This window comes from Ictidomys tridecemlineatus, chromosome 7 (genome assembly GCF_052094955.1).
Source record: "Ictidomys tridecemlineatus isolate mIctTri1 chromosome 7, mIctTri1.hap1, whole genome shotgun sequence".
Taxonomy (NCBI): Eukaryota; Metazoa; Chordata; class Mammalia; order Rodentia; family Sciuridae; genus Ictidomys; species Ictidomys tridecemlineatus.
This window is the reverse complement of record NC_135483.1, coordinates 141,613,816-141,639,801: the sequence shown is the minus strand read 5'-3', so window position 1 is coordinate 141,639,801 and position 25,986 is coordinate 141,613,816. Positions and strand designations below refer to the sequence as shown.

Genomic DNA, 25,986 nt, shown 5'->3' with positions numbered 1-25,986 from the left:
TCATCTAGATTTACAAGAGCATTAAGAATCCTGGGCAGGGCAAAGGACATTGGAATGCTGAACAGAATCTCAAATACTGAAAGGAACATTTATTTGATATAGGGTTGTTGATTTGTAAAATATGAAGAATTTCATATTTAAGTTGAATTCCTGACCTGAACTGCAAGCAGTTTCCTCTCTACCCCTAGCTGCTTAGAGCTGTCTTGCTGCAGGACTGGTATTTACTGTCTTGTTCTAACAAGGATGCAAGTAATTTTAAATTTCTCTGATTTTTAACTTGTGATGTTATTATTCTGCGCTGTTTTTTTTTTTTTTTAGATTTTAGATTTCTGACATGGCAAGGGCACTGTATAGACTGCTATTTTCACCTCCTCGCTCTTTCTTTGGCAAAATGTGGAAAACTACTCAAAAGGACTCCTGAGAACTTAAGAAAAAAAAAAATCACAAACCTCCTCAGCAATTTAGGTCTTTGGTTTCTGAGGAACCGTGGTGACTGATGTGTATCAAGACCAACATTAAGTTCAATAGCTTTTTTTTTATTACCTAAAATGGACAAATCAGACCAGTTCAATTGTGACCATGGTAGAAACACAAATATCTTACTCAAATAAATACTAACTAGCAGGGCTGAGACAAGGGTGAGATGAGTGAGCCAGGAGCCTTGGGCAACTAATATATAAAAAATTCAAGATGAACAAAAAATCGAAAGTTTAAATAAATAAAGGTCAGTAATGGTGTCTTGCTGAGCCATACAGGAGCTTTTAACAGAAGGAAAAATTCAATATTACTGTTCCTGTCTTTATCTAGAATTCTGATTTTTTGTTGTTGACCTCACTTCCTCTCCCAGGTCTCAGTCCTGCTAACCAGAATGTCAGTGCTTAGGGTAAAGAGATGGCAGAGTCCCTTCTCCAACAAGAGTTTCAAGTCTAGTTACCACTACTAGGCAGCCGACATCCATAATTTTGGCCCTGGTTTGGCAGTAGTTTCATTTAGAAGGTATTTCCCAATCCAAAACGTGGAAGAGTTGCTGTGAGTTTGGTAACTGAGTCTGAAGACATCCTGTTATGAAAATCCTTTGCAAGAAACATCTGTTCAGAAAACTCTGGGCCTAGGTCAATTCATCAAAAGTTCCTCCGCCCACGGTAGTTTCCTCTGGCCCTTTCTTTGTTAGTCTTGGCAGGGGAGGCCCTGTGGGGCTTCTTGCGGTATTCCACCTTAGTCCATCCTCCTTCGCTCACTTTGCTTTCCTCTTCACTGGCTTTGGAGTCAGACTCAGGGTGCAAGGGCATCCCTGGGATGGTTCTGGGTACGCGGAGTTCACTTGGTTTTCTCTTGAAGTCAGGTGACTGGTAAAGACTAAGTGCTGACTGGGACAACCTGTAGAACTTTCCAGAATATCTTTCTCTTGAAGGAGTGGAATGCTGACTTTTCCCACTGTATCTTCCTCTAGGAGAAGAATTGAGGGATAAACTACCTCGGTCATATTTGTTCCTGTTTCTGTCTGAGTAGCGGCCCCTCTCTGTAGAGCTGTCAGTGTTGAGACTGGAGAAGCCACTGTCCCTGGAGTTGAGATGCAGAGAGGAGAAGTTTTTAGTCAGCCCATACTGAGTTGGGGAGGAGCTTCTGGACTGGTTGATAGGCGTAATCTGTTGATACTTAATGGGCCCCTGGGTCCGCCTCACAGCCGCAGCGTAGGAATCCTGGTTGTCAAAGTATGGGAAGAAGGATGACCCCAGAATAGGATTGCTCTGGGAACACGGCAGAGAAGTGTTGGATGCAATCTGCCGCATCCTCAGTGTGTCTAACCAGTGGCAGTCAGCACCTGTGGGAGAAATGGAAATCAGCATCCTTTAAGGCACTCGGAAGCTGCATGCCTAACTCACAAGACTGTCTCAGGGGAACACAAGGCTGTTTGGAACACACTAAGCTTTACCATTCATAGAAATTCTAGACTAGTATAAGGGCATTTCCTATATTAGTGCAAGAACTTTTTTTTTCCCCCCCAATAAGGACATTGGCACTGAGTATATGTCATGTGCTTGGCATTGTTCAATTCTTCTGATGATTTCTCAGGTAAATACTAATAATCTTATTCTATCAATGAGGAAGCTTGAAAGGTCATGTAACTTGCCCAAGTTCACTCATTCAATTACCCCAGGTCCTTCTCATGTAAATCCCATCATCCTCATATGTAGTTGTGTTTTCACTTGTCGATACTGCTGTTTGTGCTTGGGTGTCAGGGGCATGTTTTATAAACCAAAGGCTTTTTGCCAACCTGGTGCTTTGAAACCCTCAAAGACTCAAAGGCAGATAAAAGCAGTAAAGTTCCAAAGGTGCAAACAGTCAGGTGTTTGGAAGGAAGACAGCGTGTCTCCAGACAGCTGCCAGTAGGTCAGCAAGGAGGAGAGCTTTCAGTAATAAGAAATGAAGCTGTGTGTCAGGTAGGAAGAAGAGAGGATAAAGGAAGAAGCCTAATTCACAAGGAGCACTTAGTAAGCTGTATTTCAGTGTCCACGCAAGTTCCTCTCACTGGGATCTCCTTGTCTTCCCAGGGCCTGAACCGTGCTGCCCACCGTCCAGAGTTCTAGGTGGTGCTTCCTGCCACATTTCCTCCCCTTCTCTGGCTCTGCATATGCTGATGGAACTTTCTGGAGGGGAGCAGCACATGCTCACTTCTCTTTGCCTCCTTCTCTGCCTGGGCACAGATGATCAGCACCCTGGGGGTGAGGGACTTGAGCTGACACCAGTGGCCTGTGCATAGGAATCTTCAGTCAACCTCGATGCCTTCTTTTGTTGTGTCTTAGCACAACAAAACATATATTTTTAAGTGTACAGTTCAGAAATGATGAGTATATTTACATTGTTGTCCACCAGATCTCTAGATGGTTTCTTCTTGCAACATGGAAATTCTGTGCCCAATAAACACCACTTCCTCCTTCCCCTCCTCCTTCTTCCCACCCCTTGGCATCTACCTTGACTTTGTTTCTATGTTTTTGTGGGTTTTTTTTTTCTCTGAACCAGGGATTGAACCAGGGAAGTTTAACCACTGAGTCATATCTCCAGCCTTTTAAAAATATTTTATTTAGAGTCTCACTGAGTTGCTTATGGCCTCTCTAAATTGTTGAGGCTGGCTTTGAACTTGTGATCCGCCTGCCTCAGCCTCCCGAGCTGCTGGGATTACAGGCATGTGTCACCATGTTGGCTTGTTTCTGTGGTTTTGATTATTCTAGAAACTTCATACACACAGAATCACACAGTGTCACAATGCCATCTTTCCCTCACCTTGACTTCTCTGAAAATTTAGCTTCCCACAGAGCCCTGATTTTGTTTGGTCTCCAGCCCCATTAACCACCTTCTGGCTTGGTTAGTCTAAGCCAGACATGCTGATGGTAGGAAGGGATGAGCCAAAGCAGAATTGGTGAGGGGTAGTCTGCTTTCATCATTCCTTAATGTGAGAACAGGAGCGGGGACCTCACCCCTCATTTCTTCTGGGCACTGTCGTATCTTCACATGACTATAAACACAAGAGGGTGAGTATGATAGAGTGGAAGGAAGGAAAGGGGGTTCCCTGACCTCAGCATCACTGAACTGGTTCATCTTCCTGCCTGTGCCCCCTCTGGACTTCTTAAGGAAGACAAAACATTTTACTGTAATTTAAATCAGTGGCTGAGGGACTTCAGAATACCTCTCAATTACCTGGAGGGCTCCTTAAAATGTAGACTGCTGGTTCTACCCCCAAATTTCTAACTCAGTAGGTTTGAGACTGGGCCCTAGAGTCTGCATTTCTAACAAGTTCATGGGGGTAATCTGGATGCCGTTGGTCTTCAGATCACCCTTTGACCATCCTCGAAGGAGGTCAGTGGAAATTGAGTTTCCTGCTACTTGCAGCTGAAAGAGATCTTGGCTGATTGTTAGGAGGCTGAGGCAGGAAGGTTTCGAGTTCAAAGCCAGCCTCAGCAACAGTGAGGCACTAAGCAACTCAATGAGATTCTGTCTCTAAATGAAATACAAATAGTGCTGGGGATGTGGCTCAGTGGTTGAGTGCCCCTGAGTTCAATCCCCAGTATACCCTCTCCCTCCCAAAAAGAGATCTTAGCTGATTGGGTGGAATCCTCTGGGGCTTCACATCATATTGGATAAAGGGATAAAAAGGAATACAGGGAGGATGGAGGGGAGGTGAACGGGCCCAAATTGGAGTAAGTCAAAGGGAAACCAGTGCTGCAAACTCTCCAGTTGATATTGAGAGGGAAGAAATTCATCTGGAGCAACTCCAGATAGAAGTCAAGATAGAAGTGAAGATAGAAGGGCATTCACTGACCATTCCTGCACACATCTTTAGAGAAAGAATAACTTACTGTCTCTTAAAAGATTTTTATTTAAGAGAAATAAAGGGCACATTGGAAGTCTGCCCATTGCACTGTTCGGAGAAGGGTATCCCTGCCTCCATCCCTCAGGTCACAGCATGTTGCTGTGACTCTCTGCCATCCACCACCATCTCATTCTAACCACATGGTTCACTGGTCCATGGAGAATGCTTGGGAGAAAAAAATTGCACCCATAGCCTAGAGGTACCATAAGATCCCCCAGGGAATTTGGAATCAGGGCTGAAAAAAGTCCTTGAAGGTATGATAGTGGGCATGCCAGGCAGCACTCATTGAATTAACAAATAGAAAATAACTTGGAGGGGGAAGCTGATGGGAATCCATGTCTATGGTGTAGAATAGTTGTTTGTAGAAACAGCACACCTAAAAGATGTTTCCCAATGTGTTTGTAGACAAGACAACTTGATAAAAACTCAAGCCCAATCAGCGTGGTCAGAATGGCCTCGTGATTATCAGAACATAACCGAACCAACTGTGTGGACAAAGGTGGATAGCTTTGGCATGCTGTCAGAAAATTTCTTGGTGGATAAAAGCAGGATTCTGGGCACATTGGTTAATGGACATTTAAGAATAGCTGGGCTGGGCATGGTGGTATACACTCATAATCCCAGCAGCTGGGGAGGCTGAGGCAGGAGGATCCCAGGTTCATAGCCAGCCTGAGCAATTTAGAGAGACCCTAAGCAACTTAGTGATACCCTGTCTCAAAATAAAAACAAAAAAAGGGCTGGAGATATGGGTCAGTGGTAAAGCACCTCTGGGTTCAATCCCCAATACCAAAAAAAAAAAAAAAAAAAAAAAAAAAAAATCCAGTCATCTTGGCAGGTTCACAGAGGCCCTGGCTTGTTTCGGGCCACCAAAGAACCTTCTCACATAGCTCCACAGGCATATTCTTCCCTTAGGAAAACAATGCACTATTCAGAAAACGTGTATTTCTGGTTTGTTTGGCAGTTGTATTTCTCACGGTGAAGAGGGAACTCCACGTGGGTTTTTGTCTACAACTGTCTGCAACATGTTTGTGAGATTGTCCCAGTTCTGCTGTTATTAGTGTTTCTGGATCTACAAAGCTGAGGATCAGAACCTCTTCCTTGAATCCATCAAATAAAGACCAATTTGATGCCAGTCAGCTAGCCTTCCTCTCTATTATTCTAAATTGTTTCTTTATATCATTTGTACTTATTATCACCACTATCCATCATTTGCATTTTAAGTTTTCCTAGTCTTTCTCTATTCTCTCTTCTTTCCTTCCTGACCCTGTGTGTTTTCACTCCATCCTTCCCTCATCATTCCCATGCTTTGATGTAGCAATGGTGTTCAGGACTCAAGAAGTTGTCCCCGTGACAGCAAGGGCTTTGTAGGAATGTTTGCTACACATGGAAAATTCATATTGGTATAGACACTTTTTTTTTTTTTTTTTTTTGTACTTGGGATTGAACCCAGGGCACTTAACCACTGAGCCACATCCCCAACCCTTTTTTTATATTTACTTAGAGACAGGGTCTCACTAAGTTGCTTAGGGCCTTGCTAAATTGCTGAGGCTGGCTTTGAACTCGCTATCTTCCTGCCTCAGTCTCTTGAGCCACTGGGATTACAGGTGTGTGCCCATTGCACACAGTTTAGACACACTTTTGGAAACTAACCTTACAAACACATTTTTATTTGCCAATGCAATATAATCATAAATATTTATCTTTTATCATAGGTATTTAAATTTATTATAATATGCTCATTTATGTCTATAAATGCAACTCTCCACATAATCTGTTTATAAAACCAATATTATAAAAGTATAAGAAGGAAGCATTATATTGGAAACCTGAGTCCATACATCGATTGGCCCTTACCTCTGCTATGAGAATTTTGTAACTTTCTGGAATCCAGCACACACGTGTTCTGAGCATATTAACTTACTTGAGTTGGACCTGCTGCCAGGATTGCCCTCTGTGTTGGGGAGCGAGGTCTGGATGGACAGCTGGACAGCTTTCACCTCATCCTGAGGCTTGGTTCTGCTCCACTGAATCGAATGGACATGTTTTGTGATTTTTGGAGTTCTCACATCATTCTGATTAAAAAAAAAAATAGGAAAAGAAAGAAACCTGTGAGCAAACATATATTTAAAAATGGGAAGAAAAGAAACCTGGGTTATTATGTTACTTCAATTTCACTCCTTAAAACACTTACCTTAAGTAAACTATTTGAATAGTTTGCCTAAATATGCTAAATTGATTAAGAGGAAAATTTTAACTACTTTATTCCTTAGTGGATTATAGCACTTTTTTCTTGTCCTTCTTCCCTCCCTCCCTTCTCCCTTCCCCCTTTCTTTCTTTCTTTCTTTCTTTCTTCCTTTCTGTGCTATAATTGAATCCAAGGTCTTAGAAATTCTAAGAATGGGGCTGGGGATGTGGCTCAAGCAGTATCGTGTTCGCCTGGCATGCGTGCCGCCCAGGTTCGATCCTCAGCACCACATACCAACAAAGATGTTGTGTCCGCCGAGAACTAAAAAATAAATATTAAAAATTCTCTCTATCTCTCTCTCTCCCCTCTCACTCTCTCTCACTCTCTCTTTAAAAAAAAAAGAAATTCTAAGCATGTATTCTTAATGCATTTTATTTCTTAAATAAAATAATTTTATTTCTTAATGGATTATGACAAATTCATCAGTAGATTCCAGTAGTAGTTACATTTGTGATTATCTTCTCTCATAATGTGTATGTGACATTTGGCCAATCTCCACTTACCTCTTTGATAAGAAATGAAAAATAATTTCTTCTGTTTTTAGTACTTAAAAACAGATCTTTTATTGAAGAAATGAACATTTAACACCCTTTTGGTCAAGCCAGCCTTTGGTCACAGAGAATTTGGGTGCATGTGGGCAGCTCGATGGAACTAGTCCCCATAGGAAAAGCCAAAGGTAACAGGTGCCAAGTGAGATGGGTCAAGAGTAAGAAATCAGGATCAGAAAAAGGAGAGGATACCAGATCAAGGCATGGCCCATTTCGGTTCTGAAATCTCCCTCATCACCAGGCTTCCCAAAGCCATGCAGATTAAAGGGTTAAAGTTCTGGGGAGTTAAATCAACGGTAGAGCTCTTGTCCAGCCCTAAGCTAGATCCCCAGCACCCCAAAACAAAACACAGCAACAATGACAACAAAGTCTCCAAGATTCAGTACAGTTACAAAACTCAGAAGTGAAAAGCACAGACACAAGTGGCTTATATCATCACGGAGTTTAAAAGGGGAGGTGCAGGAGGAAGAGCAAGGGGAGTGAGGGAGAAGTGAAGCCAGATTTAAAGTTAGGTAGTCAGTGTAGTTAGGTAAATCGGGTCTAATATCATCGAGTGAAATCTAAAATGGAGGCCATGCTGATAATGATTCCGGAAACGCAGGACAACTCATGGAATGTTATTGAAGTCCTGGAAAGGCCCTAGGCCAAAGTCCACCCCAAAGGAATGTTATTGGAACCCAGGAAACAACCCCTAACAGATTGGGAGATAGCCCATCCCAAAAAGTGATAATGAAGTCCTTCCTGCCCAGATTACTTGTTTGGCCCACCTGTGTCCCAACCCTTCTCCCTTACATTCCATCACCAAAACTATAAAAAAGGGAGACAACCGCACTTCCATGGATTCCACCTCTTGGGTTCCCTTCTTCCTCCGGGAGAAGTCTTTTCTGCTGTCCTTTAATAAATTTCTAATTTCTACTCTGACCTTGCCTCGGCGTGCTTTTCTGGTGTTATTCTTCAGCATTGGGGAAGCAAGGACTCGTCACCATTCAACAGCGGTAACAGAAGCAGCAAGGAACAGGTGGAGGTGTGTGTAGAAACACCTATTTCAGGCAGAGAAATCTGCTGCTCCAACCATCTGCTTACTAAGAAGAGGGTTTTTTTTTTTTTTTCTGGGTAACGAAGAACTATTAACAAGGGCAAAGGGTCTAAATGACAAGATCAAGACCAATGTAACCTCCTTTGATTGAGTTTTGTGCCCTGCAAGCTATATTTTGAAAGCTCATGTTACTTCTCAGGGGCAGCATACCTGCAAACCTGTGCAGGTGAGGGTCATCACTGCCAGCAGTCTAGGCTTGGAGTGGGCTGGCCAGAGTTGGATCTCTAATACAGAAGAGCTACCAGGCTAGCTCAGGAAACTCTCTCAAAGCACAGTTTATAAAGTCCAATTTGAAGTCGAATTTAAGAAGCTAACAAGAGGGGAAAGTGTTTTTCTGGTCAGCTGATGTGACCCCCACAGCTCTGTACCTGGAGCCTCAAGACTGCCCTTCATATCTCTGATCAACTTTCTCTATCTGAAAAATGGAGACAAGGATAACTCTCTCTCAGTATTTACATGAGGTTGGTGAGACACAGCAGGTGTCCGCATTTCTTATGGTGATTGGTTCCTGATAAATCTTTAAGAAAGTGCATGTCCTATGGATGATAGATGTATACTAATATCTTTATGTGTCCCCAGATTCTGATTATAACCGCACAATCCACCTGGCTCTGTGTAGGGTCCCACTAATTTGTAAGGACAGTATCCTACTAGCTGTGAAGATGTTGTACATTTCCAAACATTTATTGAGCCCGGCCCAATGGCACATGCCTATAATTTCAGTGCTTCGGAGGCTGAGGCAGGAAGATTGTGAGTTCAAAGCCAGCCTCAGCAATGGTGAGGCACTAAGCAACTCAGTGAGACCCTGTCTCTAAATAAAATACAAAAAAGGGCTGGGGATATGGCTCAGTGGTCAAGTGCCCCTGAGTTCAATCCCTAATACCAAAAACAAACAAAAAAAGTCTAGTTTCAATACATTTATTAAACATATTATTTTTATTTATTTAAAATTTTCAAGTTATAAATGTATACAATACCTTTCTTTAAATTTATTTTTATGTTGTGCTGAAGATTGAACCCAGTGTCTCACACATGCTAGGCAAGCGCTCCACCCCTGAGCCACAACCTCAGCCCTGAACATAGATTATTAAAACATATTTATAGAGAGATCATTCTCTGTTAGTGTAATTTTTAAAAAAATCAGTAAAATACATGAACTCTGTTTGCTTACATTTTGAGTACAAAGTGTTGTTAACTATATACACAGTATTTTACAGAAGATCTTAAAAACATAATTAGGTTCTTTCTCTCTATGGCTTAAAATGTCCACTGACTTCCCACTGTACTTAAAGTGAATACAGGCTTCTTCCTGAACCTCCTTGCTGAGCTGGTATGGCTATTTGGCTAGCTTAGTCATGGACTCTGTTCCATAGAGTTCAACTTGCTGTTCCAGTTCCACTCCCTGTCTCCTCCTGGAGGAGAGTTCTTCCCTCCAATCCAACACCCCAAGTTATTTCCCATCTTCTACCTCTCATTCTTTGTTGCTTAGAATATACGTCTGAAGAGAGTATAGACCTCATCTATCCTTATCACAGAACAGTGCAGGTCAGCAGGTACTAAATGTTTTGAATTTTAATTTCAATAGCAATTTTTTCTAAAAGAATTCATTTTTCTATATAAAAATTTATGGAGTCTGTTCATTTTTCTTTCTTTTCTTTTTTGGTACTGGGGATTGAACCCAGGGTTGCTTAACCACTGAGCACATCCCACAGCTGTTTTAATATTTTTGATTTAGAGATAGGGTTTTGCTGAGTTACTTAGGGCCTCGCTAAGTTGCTGAGGCTGGCTTGGAACTCGTGATCCTCCTGCCTCAGCCTCCTGAGCTGCTGGGATTACAGACATGTACCACTGCGCCCAACTGTTCATCTGTTTTTGATAAATGCACTCTCTTCCCAGGTGGAGTGGGCATTGTTTTTTGAAGAATCACTGATCTCTTCTCACCCTAAACTCTTAGTTCCAAGAAGGCCAAGATCTGTCTCAGTCCCTCTTTGGCATTTCTCATACCCAACTTAACTACATTCAGTCAAAGAATAAATGGGTGAAGGGTTCCGCAATCTCTATCTAGGTACTTCATTCTGTTCTCTTTTCTTTCCAACACTTCGTTAGAGAAGTTACATTGATCTCCATATTTGTGCTGGTTAAATCATGTGTCTTCCAGTAAGCGAGGTGCACTCTGAGAGACCCGATGAATCCTGACCTACTCCCTGATGGTGGAGCCACCAGCCTTTCTCCCCAGGAGCTTACCTCATACGTGACAGTGCACTCCACGGTCAGGTTTTTCACAATTCCTACAATCCACTTCTCCATAACAAACGGTGGCTGGAAAACAAAAGTCAGGATAGTATGGTACCGCCATAAAACCTGCTCGGCTATAGTGTGTTTCTTTGAGGCCAGTTGTGCCATACACAGTTGGAAGATAGGGATATAGTATCAGATTCACATGGAAATCATTTTGGTTCAAAACACACTAATGTTCTGGTTTTGTTTTTTTATAAAACATCCTTTCACATATTTGTAAACAGCTAGTCCTGTTTCCCACAGTCTCCTCTTTTGTGATATAACATTCACTATCACTCAGTCCTATTATTAGCTGTTCATTCATGCTCATGTTTGAAGCATCAGCAGAAAGCTTTCTCAAAATTAAGAGAGAGCCATAATAATATGAGAAGACCGGGAAGTGTCTTCCTTGGGCAGTAGCTGGTACAGAGGCACCAACAATCCCTGAGCATCCCCTCCGTCAGGTTATCCTGAAAAGCTATGTATGCAAATAAAGACACTGTGGCTGCATGGGGGTAGGAAAGCAGTGGAATGAGATGGACATAATTACCTTAAGTATATGTATGAAAACACAAATGGTGTGACTCTACTTTGTGTACAACCAGAGACATGAAAAATTGTGCTCTATTTGTGGAATGTAAATTGAATTCCATTTTGCTGTCATATATAACAAATTAGAATAAATAAAGTTTAATAAAAAAAAAACAAAGGATTAGAGAAGAAGCCTATACCTTGGATCCTATGTTAATTTTGATTCAAATAATCCTTATAGAAGTGAGTTGCCTTCTGTTCCCATTTTCCTGTCCCTCCAGGTTTAAGGCAACAAAACAATGACTGCCTGAGATGGGTCCAGAAATGTGCTTGATAATTGCCCAGGCTGATCTCAAACTGGCAGTATTTCTACCTGAGCCTCCCAAGTAGCTGGGACTACAGGCCTATGCTACTGAGTCTGTGTTTTTGTTTGTTTGTTTTTAAATTAAGATTGATATTACTTCTGTTGGTATTAAAATGTTGTACACATTTTGAATGGTCTGCCCAATCTTACTTTTCCTATGAGCCTTGTCAATATTGGTATTCCAGGTTGCATATATGGTAGTATAACCAAAACATCTGTATTCAGTTTTATGAAAAAGCATCTATACTTCCTGTCTTCAAGAAACATCAAAATAATATGCCCTCACAGCATCAAAAAAGTTAAAATTAAATCATAACCTTGACAGATAAATAATGCCACTGAAATACCTTCCAGTTATGCAAAGGAATCCAACAACGAACATTAAGTCAGTATACTTGATGATGAGTCTGCTCCTATATTAAAAGGTTGGGTGTTTAGCAATCTCATGCCTGTGTAGAACAGGAGAACGCATTTACAAGTCTAGTGCTGTGGCTCTGAACACTCATTTTTTTGTTCTACTTGTGTTTTTGTACGCTGGTTTTCTGTGACAAGTCCCATTTGCTTCCCTGAAAACAAATACATAGTCACTGGTGTCCTGGAGTTAACAGTTACTTGAGTGTCTGGCAATTGTCCCACTATTCTTTGCCTGAAGTTGTTGCCCTTCTACAATTAAAGTGTCCTGTGTATGTTTTGCAGCATGGTTGGGACGGAATGGAATTGTTTTCCATTCTGAGGAGCCAGCGAAGCATTTCTGCAAGTCTCTCTTCTGTGTTTCTATGGCTTGCTTCATCCAGTGACTTTGGAGTGGTAACATGTTCTCAGTACTTCAGGAATTCCTAGGTGTAGGGCTGGGGACATAGCTCAGTTGGTAGTGTTTTCCTTACATGCACAAGGCCCTGGGTTCAATCCCCAGCAACACACACACACACACACACACACACACACACACACACACAAAATAAATAAATAAATAAATAAATAAATAAATTCCTTCCTTAATGGCAAGGAAGCCATTAAGACTTTAAGGTGTTCCTCAGAAATAGCCTCATTTCAGTCCTTCAAGAAAGGTCTTCCTCCTGACAAGTTTTATGAAGTTTAAAACAATCCCAATTTGAAGTAAATATTTTCATCAATAACATTTTCTTTCTTTTAATAATGATAGAGTAAGCATAAAGAAATGTAAAAGGAAATTTAAAAAATTAAACGATTCTTTTTTTTTACAGTGCTTTTTAGTTCACACAGCATAAGTGGAATTTTAACAAAAAACTATTATAGTCTCAATCTGCTAAATAAAATGTGCCTTTCAAGAGCCAGCTTGAGGCTGAGCTGATGTGAGCATCGACATGCACAAAAGCTCACTGCTGGGTATTTTAATGTCTTTGTTTGATATCTGTGAATTCAAAAAAGCTTTTAAGCTGTAAATAGAACCTTACCTTTGTCATCTTCAAAATCTCTGCATCAGGTAGGTTAGTGTTGAATGTCACATCTTTTATGTAGGTTATTGCAATTTCATCCCCATCCATCTCCATATACATTTTCCACTTACAATCCTGGAATTAAAAAGCAAAATTACAGAATTGAGAAAGTGAAACAATTTTTTTTTAGTCTCTATGTTTTATAACACACCAAGTATTCTAAATAAATTATTATGGGAGGAGTGTTTTTTTTTAATCCTTTTTCATTATGAGGACGTAAAATTAGATCCTTTTGTATATCTAAATAATCCCCAGTTAGTGCAGCCTTGAGACATGATTTGTCAGTTCAAGTGTTTTATTTAGGTGTTGCAAACCCCAAATGCTAATGGGGCCAAGCAGCTAATAAAAATAAGTGAGGCCAGGCAGTTTCATTAGAGTCTCAAAGTGTACCCTTTCAAAATAGATCCATTTATTTTAAATTCTTTTTTCCCATATTTCCACTGGTGCCTTATAGTTAGACATAATAGTGGGATCTGTTGTTACATATTTGTACATGTACATAATATAACAATATAATTTGACCAATACCAAACCTCAGTATTCCACCCCCCATCCTCCTTTCCACCTCCACCTGGCTCCTCACCTCTACAGATCTTATGAGCCTCCTCCCATCCCACTTACCTACCTTTTTCTTTTCTCTCTCTAGCTTAGATCCATTTGATTTATACATTAAACATAGGAATATTTTCTTATTGCTACAAAGAAATATGATTTTCCTCCATCTGGCCCTTTTGGTGGTCTACCTTTAATTTTCCCAGTATTGATAATGACATGGGTTCAAGAAACAGCTCACTTTTCTCTTAACTGGGAGGAAAACATACTGCCAATGTGATGCATGTGGGAACTGACAACTGGGGAGCAGGGTGGAAGGTTAGGGACTCTGGGAGCTGAAGAGCAGTTGCCCTAAAGGCACAGCCACTACAGCTTCTGTTGATTGTTCCCAAGTGGGAATAGGAGTCCAGTTTTTCCAGGCCCTTAAATGTTTCATGGCAATCTTAGAAATCTGGGTTCTTATGTAAATCTTAATTTTTAAATTATGCTATATCAATTAAATTTTCAATAATGTAGTGAATGTGACAAAAAAGCATTTTACATTATTGACCACCAGGGGAATACAAATTAAAACACAATGAGGTATCACCACCACCACCACCACAAGAATGGCCAAGGTCAATAAATCAAACAATGGCAAGGATTTGGAGCCATTGGAATGCTCATACATCACTGGTAGGAATATAAATGGTGTATAATCACACAATAAGTTGCAGTTTGGGCAATTTGTTATAAAACTAATTACATACCTATTTTATGGCCAGGAATTCTGCTTCTAGGAGGTATTTACCCAAGAGAAATGAAAAAGACTTAGGTCTAAGTGTGTTCTTAGCAGCTTTATCCCAATAGACAAAGAACTGGAAGTAGGCTAACTGTCCATCAAAAGGAGAATGGATAAACTGTGGTATACTCATGGAATGGATTACTCCTTAGTGATACAAAGGAGCAAATTACTGAGGTATGCAACATGGATACATCTCAAAGTATTACACAAAATACACTCAAGTATTGCATAAAAGAGAATGTATTAAGAACTCCATTTATATTACATTCTGAACAAAATTAATCTATGATGGAAATCAGAAGATGGTTGCCTCTGCCAATGAAGAGTGACTGGGGTGGGTATAAGAAAACTCCCTAGGCTGGTTGTGCTTTGTTAATGCATGTTAGGGTTACGCTGGAGGAGGCACTGGTCAAAACTCAGTGAATGTGCCCTTGAGATGTGTGCACTTCTTATTGAACTCTGGCATACTGAAGTATTTAGGAGGAAATGTACTGATGTCTGCAAATGACTTTGAAAGGAATTTTAAAAATAAGGATTGTTAGACAGCTAGGTAAGCACAGTGACATGATAAGGACTGAATTGGGGGTGCATATAGGAGGGTTCACTATAAAATTCTTTCAGCTTTGCTCTATGAAGAATTTAGTAATAAAAATGTTGGAAGGTAAGCATTGTATGCAATCCAAAGGAAATATTAACCCGTGTCTTTGTACCAAATTTGACCCCCTGGACCATGAATTCACATTCTCTTTTACATTTTTTTTTTTTGGAATGAAGGATTCTGAGAGATTAAGGAAAGTGGACCAAGCACTTCACATACTGAAACTAGAAAACACTCCTAAGAGGGAACCTGGGATGTTTCTTAGAGCAAGCTTAGACACAGTTCTCATGGAAGAGGATCAACAAAGAGGCTGTTGAAAACCTGGTTGGCTCAAACAGAAGCTGGGGGAGGCTGATGTTTTGGGGAGGCTGTGGACCAATTGCACAACAAGTGGGGCTCACGTCTGAGGGGACGGATCCTTTTTGCCCAGCCACATTCACAAGATGGAGAGCCAATTAGTGAAAGAAAAGGTTAGTTCAGTAAAACAAAAACCCAGCTCTAGTCTTACAGAAGTCAAATTAGTGGCTGAGAATTGACAAATCTCTCAATACTTCTTTGTTGTGGAGCCACTGCTACCCAGGCAACGTGGACCCTGAGATAACTGGGCAGGATAATGACTGTTTGGTGTCACGACTGCTCTTCTCTGAAATGGAGAGGGCCTCCTCCAAGCAGGGCTGGAATAAAAGGTCTTAAGTTTACTTAGTTCTGTTTCTTTATCCTGTCAAGTTTGGGAATTACATTAGACAAAAGCACAGTCTAAAGACTTTGAACTGTGTGTAATGCCCAGGCTCCCGACAGGCTCCTAACCCTGGTGCTCTTCCTTGACCTCGTGCTCCAAATCAGAGCACCCTGGTGGGCTGTCTGAGGAGCGCCATGTTAAGAGGGGCCGGTGGGAGTATCCTCACCTTTGGATGGAGGATCTGTGTATATTGCTGGGTACTTACATCATGCTAGTTTATTTGGTATTCATGAGAACCCTCAAGTCACGCCTATTTCCCCTTTGAATGATGAGAAAAATGAGGCTCAGACAAATTGAGAAACTTCCCTGGGTTTCTTGGCCAGTAAATGGTGGAGGTGGGTTTAGGGCAGCCAAGGCCACCTGACTCCAAAGTTGGAGGAGACCTTAATGGAGAAGGGCAATCAGAAGGGGTGGTGGGCAGGACTCAATGAGTGGTTTTGTCAGACTTCAAGAGAGGAGTCATTCACAACAGACAGGAGGGAGAAGGAGCAGAGAAGATTTTGCTGGTAAAAGAACAACAAAAACCCAGAAGGCCAGCAGGCTTCCCTGTTCTCCAAGCCAACCCAGAGGGACACCGATCCAAATAAGAGGGTTTATAGATCTTTTAATCAATCAATCAATTAATTAATTATTATTATTTTAAAATATTTTTTTTTAAAGAGAGAGAGAGAGAGAATTTTTAATATTTATTTTTTAGTTTTCGGCGGACACAACATCTTTGTTTGTATGTGGTGCTGAGGATCGAACCCGGGCCGCATGCATGCCAGGCGAGCGCACTACCGCTTGAGCCACATCCGCAGCCCAAATATTTTTTAAAGTTGTTGATGGACCTTTATTTTATGTATTTATATCTGGTGCTGAGAATTGAACCCAGTGCCTCACATATGCTAGGCAAGCATTCTACCACTGAGCCACAACCCCAACCCAGATCTTTTATTTTTTTAAACTCTCTTTCCTCTTATTTTAACTGAACCATAAGGTAGCTACAGAAGCAATAAAACTGTCATCAAGGAAGGTATAAGACAATGGGGTATTATCCATTTCATTAAAAAGTAGGTAACGCTTATTAGAAAGCTGAGTAAAAGGGACTACAGAGTGTTCACCTAAAGCACTGACTTAACCTGCCAAAGCCTTGACATCCTCCTAAGAATTTCCAGGTGTCCTCGTCACTTAGCCTAGAAAAGTAATCCATAAATAAAGCAGCAGAATTCCTTAAATTTTGCTCAGTTTCAAATTAACCTCAGGTATCCTTGGCATTTTGACCCCCTGGTGAGTCATAAATTGTCAGTGAGGATTGTCCACAGGTTACTACTGAATTCCAAGTTCTTGACCAACTCATCCCTGAGAAACTGTCAAAACAAGTAAGATGAATTAAATCACCGACAATGTCACTAAAAGTCATAGTTCCACATGTTTATGAGCCTAATGCAGGGTTTTACTTGCACAGTTGCTTGTTGGTCATGATAGAGGCCTGGTAGCATGGTGGGCTCTGATATAAAAAATATGCACTTCTACCAGGGTGAGCTGATGTTGATTTTGGCTTGATTATGAGTGAAAAACATGAGGGTTTTTTTTTTTTTTTTTGAGTGGGAGATTTTCAAGCGCAACTTTGGCCATCTGTGAACAACTCTCTATCCCGACAGGCACAAATCAAAAGCAGACAGCTCTGGATTCTGAGAGAGCCCATGGGGTCCCCGAAGGATTCCTTTTCCAAAACCACCTATCCCTGAAAGTCTGAAATGTCTGTCTTATTCACCCAATTGGAATAAGACATTGAGTATTCCTATTAAAAAGGGAACAATTTGGGAAAAGATTATATATTAAGGCCTTATTGTGGGAACTTGGAGGGCAAGGTGGAAGATCACAAGTTTGAAGCTCCTTTATCTGGGTTCGACTCCTAGTCCCCCCCCCCTTAGCCATAATGAACTTTTATAGCTATTCTGAATCTTAGTATTTTTTATTCACAAGTGGGTTGTTGTATTGGGTGATGATTTAATGAAATAATATAAATGCATATAAATGCAGTACCTGGCATTGTGTCAGAGCCAAATCAGGAACTCAAAAAGGAGTAATTATTATTGTTTCCAGTATGGTCATCAACATAGCTCCAATTAGCTCACTAGACTAGCCAGACTGTCACCAAGCAGTGATGTAAGAGAATGAGACAAAGAGCAAAGGAGCGTTGGTGGGCAGAATAGTGTAAAGGGTCGTCTATACCAGGGATCATGCCAGAGTAGGCAGGCTGGGTCAGAGGATCTTACTTGGGCAGGAGTCTGAATAATCCTGATACCAGAGAATGATCAGTGTTGAAGAAAAGAAGGTGTAGCGAAGTGGCAACATAACAGTGACTTGTTTTAGGAAATAAATAGAAATACATTTTTTCTCCTTACATAGATGGGTCATATAACACCAATTCTGCCCTTCTCTGCTTTAGCAGTCCTCATCAGACCATCAGATGTCTGGAGGTACAGTGGCTATTCAATGTGATTCACAGCCAGAGTCTTATCTTAGTCAAAGAAGTTGAAGCACAGAGAGATGAGATAATCTGACTGAGAGCACACAGGTAGCAAATGGTGGGTTGAGGTCAACCTAATGAAGTCTCTTGGTGCCACGAAGAGCAGGTTTCCTATGCTAGTTAGTTTTCCATACCTGTAACAAATGCCTCAGATAATCATCTTATCAAGAGAAAAGGTTTATTTTGGTTCAAAGTTCTGGAAGTTTCTGCCCATGATCAGTTGGCCCTGTTGCTTCTGGGCCTATGGCAAAGAAATACATCATGACCAAAATATGTGGTGGAATAAAACCATTCACCTCATGGCCAGGGAGCAAAGACAGACACCAGGATCCTACAATCCCTTATGAAGACACACCTCTAATGACCTGAAGACCTCCCACTAGGTCCCATGGCTCACCACACCACCTCTCACATCTCCAAGGTGAGGACCAAGCCTCTAACACATAGACCATTGGGCATGCCAGATACAAAATTATAGCACTTGTCCTCAGATTTTTTTGAATCCTGAACTTTCCCTTGTTATAGGTTAACAAAAAGGATGAACAACAGTGCCAGGAATCCCAAGTTAATATGAAAGGCAAAAATCACAAATAGTCCAAATTCTCTTGGTGAATTCCTCTCTGGGGCTCCATGGCAGAGATGAAATACTATCTCTGTGAAGTCTAGCATAGCCAATTTTCCCTCCGTTTGCACTGTTCAAATGTGTATCTTTTTTAAAAATAATTTTTTGTTGTCAATGGACCTTTATTTTATTCATTTATATGTGGTATTGAGAATCGAACCCAGTGCCTCACACATGCTAGGCAAGCACTCTGCCACTGAGCCACTGCATCAGCCCTCAAATGTGTATCTCGACACAGCTTTCTGGAGAGTGCCAATTACTAATCCATAGGGAAGAGGCCATGGCCGAGGAGCAAAGTTGGGCACTGGGTTGTGGTTTTGCTAGGGCTTGGAGTAGCAAAAACCAGTTACCTGAAACTTTCCACGAGCTAAAAATCTGCCCTTCCACACAAATCACAAATGGAATTTTGCTGGGGAGAAGGAAGTTGTACATTTGAAACTGAAGAAAAATAGGACAATTCTGATGGGTGACCAGGATGTGTATATTTCTCTGGGAAGCTGTTGAAATACCTGGATAATTTTAGGGACAAGTCTGTAGTTCATGGAGGATGAGATTCATCCTTATTGATCTGCTTCAGGAATGCCAATTTTGTCAAAAAAGAATTCTGAATCAAGATTCCTGGCCAAAAAAACCAGAAACTCTTACCCTGAGAAGATAAAATCCTAAACAACACTCAGTTCATGCTAAATTAAGTATCTCTTCGTGAGAAACCACTGTCACACACTTTGTGAGCAGTTGAAAATTCTTTATCATTCCAAGTGATGTCAGAAGTAGACATGCAGATCTTTACATGCACAGTTCACTGAGTTTTGACAAATGTATACACCTGTGTGACCAACAAAACAAGCAAGTCATTCCCAGTGCCCTAGAATGTTCTCTCAGTCTCTTCCCAGGCAGCCCCCTCTACAACCAAGAAGCCCACTACCCCATGTCTACCACCACAGATTAAAATTTTACAGTATGTACTTGTATCTGCCTGGCATCACGCTTTTGAGATTTGGGTACATTATTAACCCTCAGCCTTACACTGTTCTAGAGAATGCTGTCCCCATTTTACAGATGAGGACACTGAGCCTCACAAACCAGAGAGATCTGCAGCAAGACCATTCAGCTTGAGGGAGGTGGAATTCAAGTCCTGGGTACATCAAGTCTAATCTACTGGTTTTCAAAATCCCCACCCCCTCCTCTCCTCCCATGAATGGAGAAAACAAAATCACTTGAGAATACCAGGGTTTCCAGCAAAAAGACCTGTACCGTGGAGATACTTTTAAACACACAACAGAGCAGTGGGAATAAACTTTTCAAGATTCAAGAGGGGGAAACAAAGTCAAGAGTCATAGCAGACAACTGACTGTTGCGAAACGTTAAAAAGTAATGCCAGATGAAATAAAAGCAAGATAAAAATATTGGTCAGGCTGGTGTTAACAGCAGTGAGATGTTGAGATTGAGGCCCCGGAAGGCTCCTTTGCATGCGTTGCTATTATCTAGCTCAGCTGCCGAAACCCGCTGTGTTAAAGGCGGGAGAGTGGAGCATCCCGTGATAGCACCTGGGTTATTTATCATTAAGTATCACCCCGCTCCACTATATTTTATTATGCTGCCTTTAAAAGGAAGATAATACAAGTATGGTTAATTTGCTTCTCTTCTTTATCTATACAGTGTCATGACCCACCACAGCTTTGTCCCATGAGATCTGTTTTTTCAACCCCAAAGAAATCCACAAGAAACTCTCCCTAAAAATTCCATTAATAACCTCTTTCAGCGCGTGTAGGTTGCAGGGTCTGGAACTAAGAATGTTTTAATCTCTTCAGCAAAACAATGTCTCATAATGATGTACAGGACTATTGCTGCACCGATGCAGGATCATACATAATTCAGCACCTTTCACTTTGGCACCACTGTGATATCCTCATTAGCCGTGGCTCACAGTGTCTGTCAGATGGTGTCCATGCGAACGCAGGCATTATATTGTCTTTGAGATGTGCAGCTGCTTCCATGACACTGCCAGTATATAAAAACATGACGCCAGTTTGTTTTATTTAGTGCTAAAACCTTCCAGTTTGTAAAAACAAGGCTGACACAGAGCCTGACATGAGGCAGTGAAAATAATTAGCTCTCATTTTCTCAGCCTCCTATTTCCTTCTCCCTGCTGTGTTCTCTTTCCACTAAACCACCACATGTCAGTCGAAATGGGAGGCAATTAGTGGGCTCATTTCAGTCCCCACAACTGTGCTGAAAAGAAAGTATTTATGATGGCACAATGAACAGCTGAAAGATTAAATAACATTTGCCTTTTGAAAAGAAAATGACTTCTAGCTAAATGGGCAATTTTTGATTATTCTCAAACAAGCTTAGAGTAGTTGGTTTTTAAAATACAAGAAAGGAAAATGAGTCATTTTTAGGTGAAAGAATCAAATAAAACTTGACACAGTAATGCAAATAACTGATGTTTTATTGCAAAATATGTAAATGCGTTATACCCTTAACAATGGCTCGTGTCTAAGGTCAGGGCAGATCGGTGCCAAGTAGACACCAGTGGAGATAAGGTTGTTATGTTGCCTTTTGGGGGGTTGTTATTGGAGTTAGGTATGCAAAGGGGGCTTAGGGATGATATTAAAATAAAGTGAAACAAATCAAGTGAGATACTTTCATAGGATGCATTACACACTTGACTATCAAAAATGGTTCAGATGTTAGTTGACATCTTTGGGAAGGGCTGTTTTTTTTTTAAACTGTATTTGAAATTGGAAGGTACTAGGTATTCATCTTGCAAAAACAAGAATAGTAAGTCTTGCTGTTCATTTGTGAATAACAAAGAATCTACTTGTCTTAGTCTGGGTTTCTTAACTACTATAGAAGGTGACCTGGCTTACCTAAGTGCTGTTTAATTTTTTTTTTAATACTGGGAAATATGCTGCAAATAAGCTTTTACCCAGGACCTTCAAAATGTAAAAACAGCTGTTCTATCTACTCAGTTCTTTTCCCACCTCCATTACTCTAGGGGTGACGACAAGAAACATGGTTTTTGAAAAAGCCTTGGTCTAGGTAGCAGGCACTGCTTACCAGCTGGGCTATTCTCAGTTCCAATTCAGATGTCCAGAATTGAAATAGTTGTCACACATCCTTTATTTCCCAACATAGTGCTTGTAATTCTACTTCACATAATCTGTCCCTTTTATAGTCAATTATTCTCAAGACCTAATTTTTGGTTTAGAAAACACAAGTCACTATGAGTACAGAGGTTTTCTCTGCAGAACTTATAGTGATCCTCAGAGGCTTTTGAAAACCTGCTTCTAAAAGCAAAGAGCTCCTCTCTCAGTTTCAACACCTGTGTCTGTCATCATGGAGTTATGAGGACATTTTCCCCATTTTTAAAAGTCAGCCACAAATTTAAATTGTTTTATCTCCATAAGTTCTAGTTTTACTTTCCACAAACTCAAATCCCAGTTTTTGATTATTTTTACAATATGGTCAGTATCAAACAAGGTGATAATATGAGACAACAGTGACCCAAGGAGACCTAAGCCAGCAATGGACTCCATAGGAGACCAGAGTTCTCTTTGAGTTAACTATACTTAGTATAGCTGGAAACCAGCAAAAATGGGTTTGTATTTTTACTCAAGCCTATGTTTTCTCATCTATGCTACATCACTATTCTCTCAAGCAGATTTGCACATAGTTTTTCCCAACTTCAAGTTCAATGACATCAGATTTAAAATCAGCCATGGGAATATTTACACCATGGAAATCTGCAAATGTACAGATCAGGGCCATTTTCTCCAGTCATTAGACATTCCCTGGCATGCTAACTGTACACATGGCTGTCAATCCGTCTGCAGGCATGCACTGAGACCTTGCCTAGCTCTGCTCTGGTGCTATAGGCGGCTGTCCAACCCATCTGACAGAGTGCATCACCACACTGTAATTAGAAATCAGCAGTGAGTTATGCAATTGTAAAATTCTGAGTTGCATTGGCTTCTTTGCTGTCAATTAAAACTTGTATTTCTCTTTTCAAAAGACCACTCCACAGAGGTGTGAGTGACATACAAAAAGCAGGTCATATTTAAGGTAAGCAACTTGATCAATGTGGAGATAACATTTGTGAAAGCATCACCACAATCTATGCCATTAATCTCCAAAAGTTTTTCTTGTTCTCTTATTATTATCATTGTTTTTATTTTTGGGATGAGAACACTTAATAATATGTCTTCTCAGCAAAATCTTAAGCATACAATACAGTATCCTTAACTATAGGTGCTGTGCTGTATAGCTGGTCCTGGAGACTTAACCATCTTGTATAATCCAAGCTTTGTACTCTTTGACTACTACCTCCTTGTTTCTTCTTCCCTAAAACTTGTGTTTTCTTTCTTTTTCTTCTTTTCCAGCATTGGAGAGTGAACCCAGAGGCACTCCACCACTGAGCCACAGCTCAGCCCTATTTTAAAATTTTGAGACAAGGTCTCGCTAAGTTGCTGAGGCTGGCCTCAAACCCTACCACTGTAAGCTTACATACTTAGGCACAAAAATATGTGCCTGTATACATCTTTCCACTGCCTCTCTGCATGGCTGATCATGAGAAATGAACTTCCTTACACTGATTTTTTAAATAAACACAACATATATCGAAGTGAAGAAAAGCTCTGCTTTTAGCTGTTCTGAAATTTACAAAAGGTATTGGCTTTATACTTCCTTACAAAATCCTTTTCTTTGTGCCCTGTTATTTTATTCATGTTTATCTATCCATTTACCAAAATTACACAATAGGAAAAACAGCTCTATTTGACAGTTTTTGATATTTATAGTGCTCTGAGAAAGGGCCTGGAGATTCAATTAAGTTTATTAAATGCAACATTTTACAAGCAATCTAATAAAGACCTGAGAGCACAATACAAGTGGGAAGCATTTGTAAAATGCAGCATTTTTAACCTATAGATGAAACGACTGGAGAAGCAGAACTATTGATTGAATTTCTTCTGGCGGCGGGTGGGTGGGGAAGGGGCCAGGTGCTAACAATGAGGAGTCTGGATGGAGAAAGAGGGAGAAAGGTAGTAGGGGAAAGTCCTCCTGAGACAATTGTCCATTTTGAGGGGCTTCCTCAGTCTGCTTCGACCTCTTCAAAACATTCCTCTCATTTTCTCTTCTTGGATCTCTTGACCTCTCAGAACACCTCAAAAAAGGAAATTGGAAGTGGTGGCCATTTGGAAGAGATGGCTTGATGTCAGCAGCAGACCCCTATTTTAGGGTCCACTGTTGGAGAGTGTTGGGAGACGCTGGGTGCTGTCTCCTTCCACCCTCCTCTTCTCTGGGTTCAGTTCAGACTCACAAGAACTGGGTTGTGTGAGGTTTCCTTTGTCTCACTGGGGACACAGGGAAATAAGGACTCACCTAGGTCTGACTGTTCAGCACTCACCAGCAATGGAGGTCTCCGGAATAGTTCCTTCCTCTGCTTTTGAATTTTTATGACACAAAGTCTCAAAAAGATCTTGGTGAGAAAACTGCTGGGTGATTTGATAGTTTATCCCTTGGCAATTTGAGAATCAATATTCCTGACTGGCGAGCTGATAAGAGATATAATAATAAACTCTATGCAGCTGAATATTTCAATAAAAAAGGGTGGTTGCTACCCTGGGGAGTGCACAAAGCTGCCTGAAATTCAGAAAGCTGCTTTCCTTTTGTGCCAAGTCAAAGGCTTTAGATTACAAAACACAAGGCGCTTTCCACACAAAACAAAAATTGTGGTAATGCAGTATTATTAACTGACAAAAAAAATATTGATTACCAATGTACCTACTTTGGGGGACAGATGGGACTTTCCAGAAAGAGGTGATAATTACACAGTGGTTAAGCCTGGGAACTGGATCTTTCCCTTACCAGGTGGGGACACTGGGTGAGGCATTTCACATCTCTGTTTTTCCTCATGAGGAGGCTAATACAGGAATGATGCTCCCCATCAAGTTGAGCTCTAATGATGAAAGAATGTTTGCAAAATGCTCACCGCAGTGTCAGCCAGAAGTTCAGGTAATAATAATTATCACAGGCATTTCCTGCCCCTCACATGGGAGATATTCAGGCTGAAAATGACCCTATTTCTGCCAGACTGATTGTATAACTTCTAGGCTGCCTCAACATACAATATTATTTAAATGAATAAATAACTTTACTCTCTAGAAACAGATCAATTGAGTAAAACTCATTCTCATTTATTGATTAATTTTTTTTGGCAGTGCTGGGGATGGAACCCAGAATCTCACCCATCCTAGGCAAGTGTGCTACCACTGAGCTAGTCCCCAAGCCCCTCACTTATTAATTTAAGTTGCTAGTGAAGTTTTTGTTCAATCATGTATTTTTGCCCCCCCGTCAGGTTGTTTCAGAAAAAAAAAAGAAGTGAAAAAGGGCATTTGATTGTAAGAGAATGCTTGTAGCATGTATGCTGTTGGAGCCTGGTTGGGTCCTGGTTCCCTAGGGGATACAGCTGTAAAGACTAAGGACATGGACTAGGTGTCACTGCACTGACCCTTGATATCTGAGAGGGCACAGGACACTCAAACGCCGAAGGCTTTTCAAGATTCTGTGAATCAGCCTTGTTTTGTGTCATGATCCATTTGGTTGTCAAATGAAGTTAAGAAAAATAATCTAGTTTGAATTTTTAGAAGAAAAGCTTGACAGATCTTACAATGAAACATTTCTCCCCGGCATCTATTTGTTTGTGTGTATAATAATCATACTTTCACTGTTTGCTCTTAATAGGCTTAAAGTTGCTAAAACAGCAAACCAATTCTAAGGGGTATTAGCTACCAGTCCTTCTCAAAGGCAAAGGGAAAATGTAGTCACTTTTTTGATGATAAGGTCACTGTCAGGCATTATTCCCAAAGGTTCCTATTAGAACACACCTCTCATTTTACTTGTAAAAGAAAAGGTGATATCAAGCAAATGTCTCTGATCTGCAAACTCAGGTTTGGGGAGAACATCCAAAGCTCCAGCCTACTCTCAGTGTTCATCCTAGTAGTAATAGAGTGGGGTGGATGTGAGGCTCCGTCTGTTCTGGGGAGATGGGTACATTACTCAGTTAATTGAGGTTTTGAGGAAGTCTTTTACTTTTTCTTCTTCATCTTTTTTTTCTTCTTTGTCTTTTTTCTTTCTTTCTTTCTTTTTTTTTTTGGTGGTGGATTCTAACTTTATAGGTCAAAGAAACAGGATTTTCACATAGGGAGTTAGAATTTCAATTCAAAGCACATTTATAAGATAGTATTTTATAGAGGCACAGGTTGGCA

General features: G+C 40.7%; 1 protein-coding gene across 7 annotated transcripts in view; it reads right to left on the bottom strand.

Annotated features, from left to right (window-relative positions):
* Positions 1-515: 515 nt before the first annotated feature.
* Positions 516-25,986, bottom strand: part of Map3k20 (mitogen-activated protein kinase kinase kinase 20) — a 172,133-nt gene continuing 146,662 nt past the window's right edge. For 6 of the 7 annotated variants that reach the window (XM_040294480.2, XM_078017615.1, XM_078017614.1 and 3 more), the window contains exons 17-20: positions 12,864-12,980; positions 10,503-10,577; positions 6,291-6,441; positions 516-1,822 (exon numbers count right to left, since the gene is read on the bottom strand). In XM_040294480.2, coding sequence (XP_040150414.1) covers positions 1,122-1,822; positions 6,291-6,441; positions 10,503-10,577; positions 12,864-12,980 — 1,044 coding nt within the window. In that variant the 3' untranslated portion in view covers positions 516-1,121. Of the gene's footprint in view, positions 1,823-6,290; positions 6,442-10,502; positions 10,578-12,863; positions 12,981-23,533; positions 24,274-25,986 lie in introns of those variants that run through there. The other variant, XM_078017616.1, reaches the window with a different exon arrangement.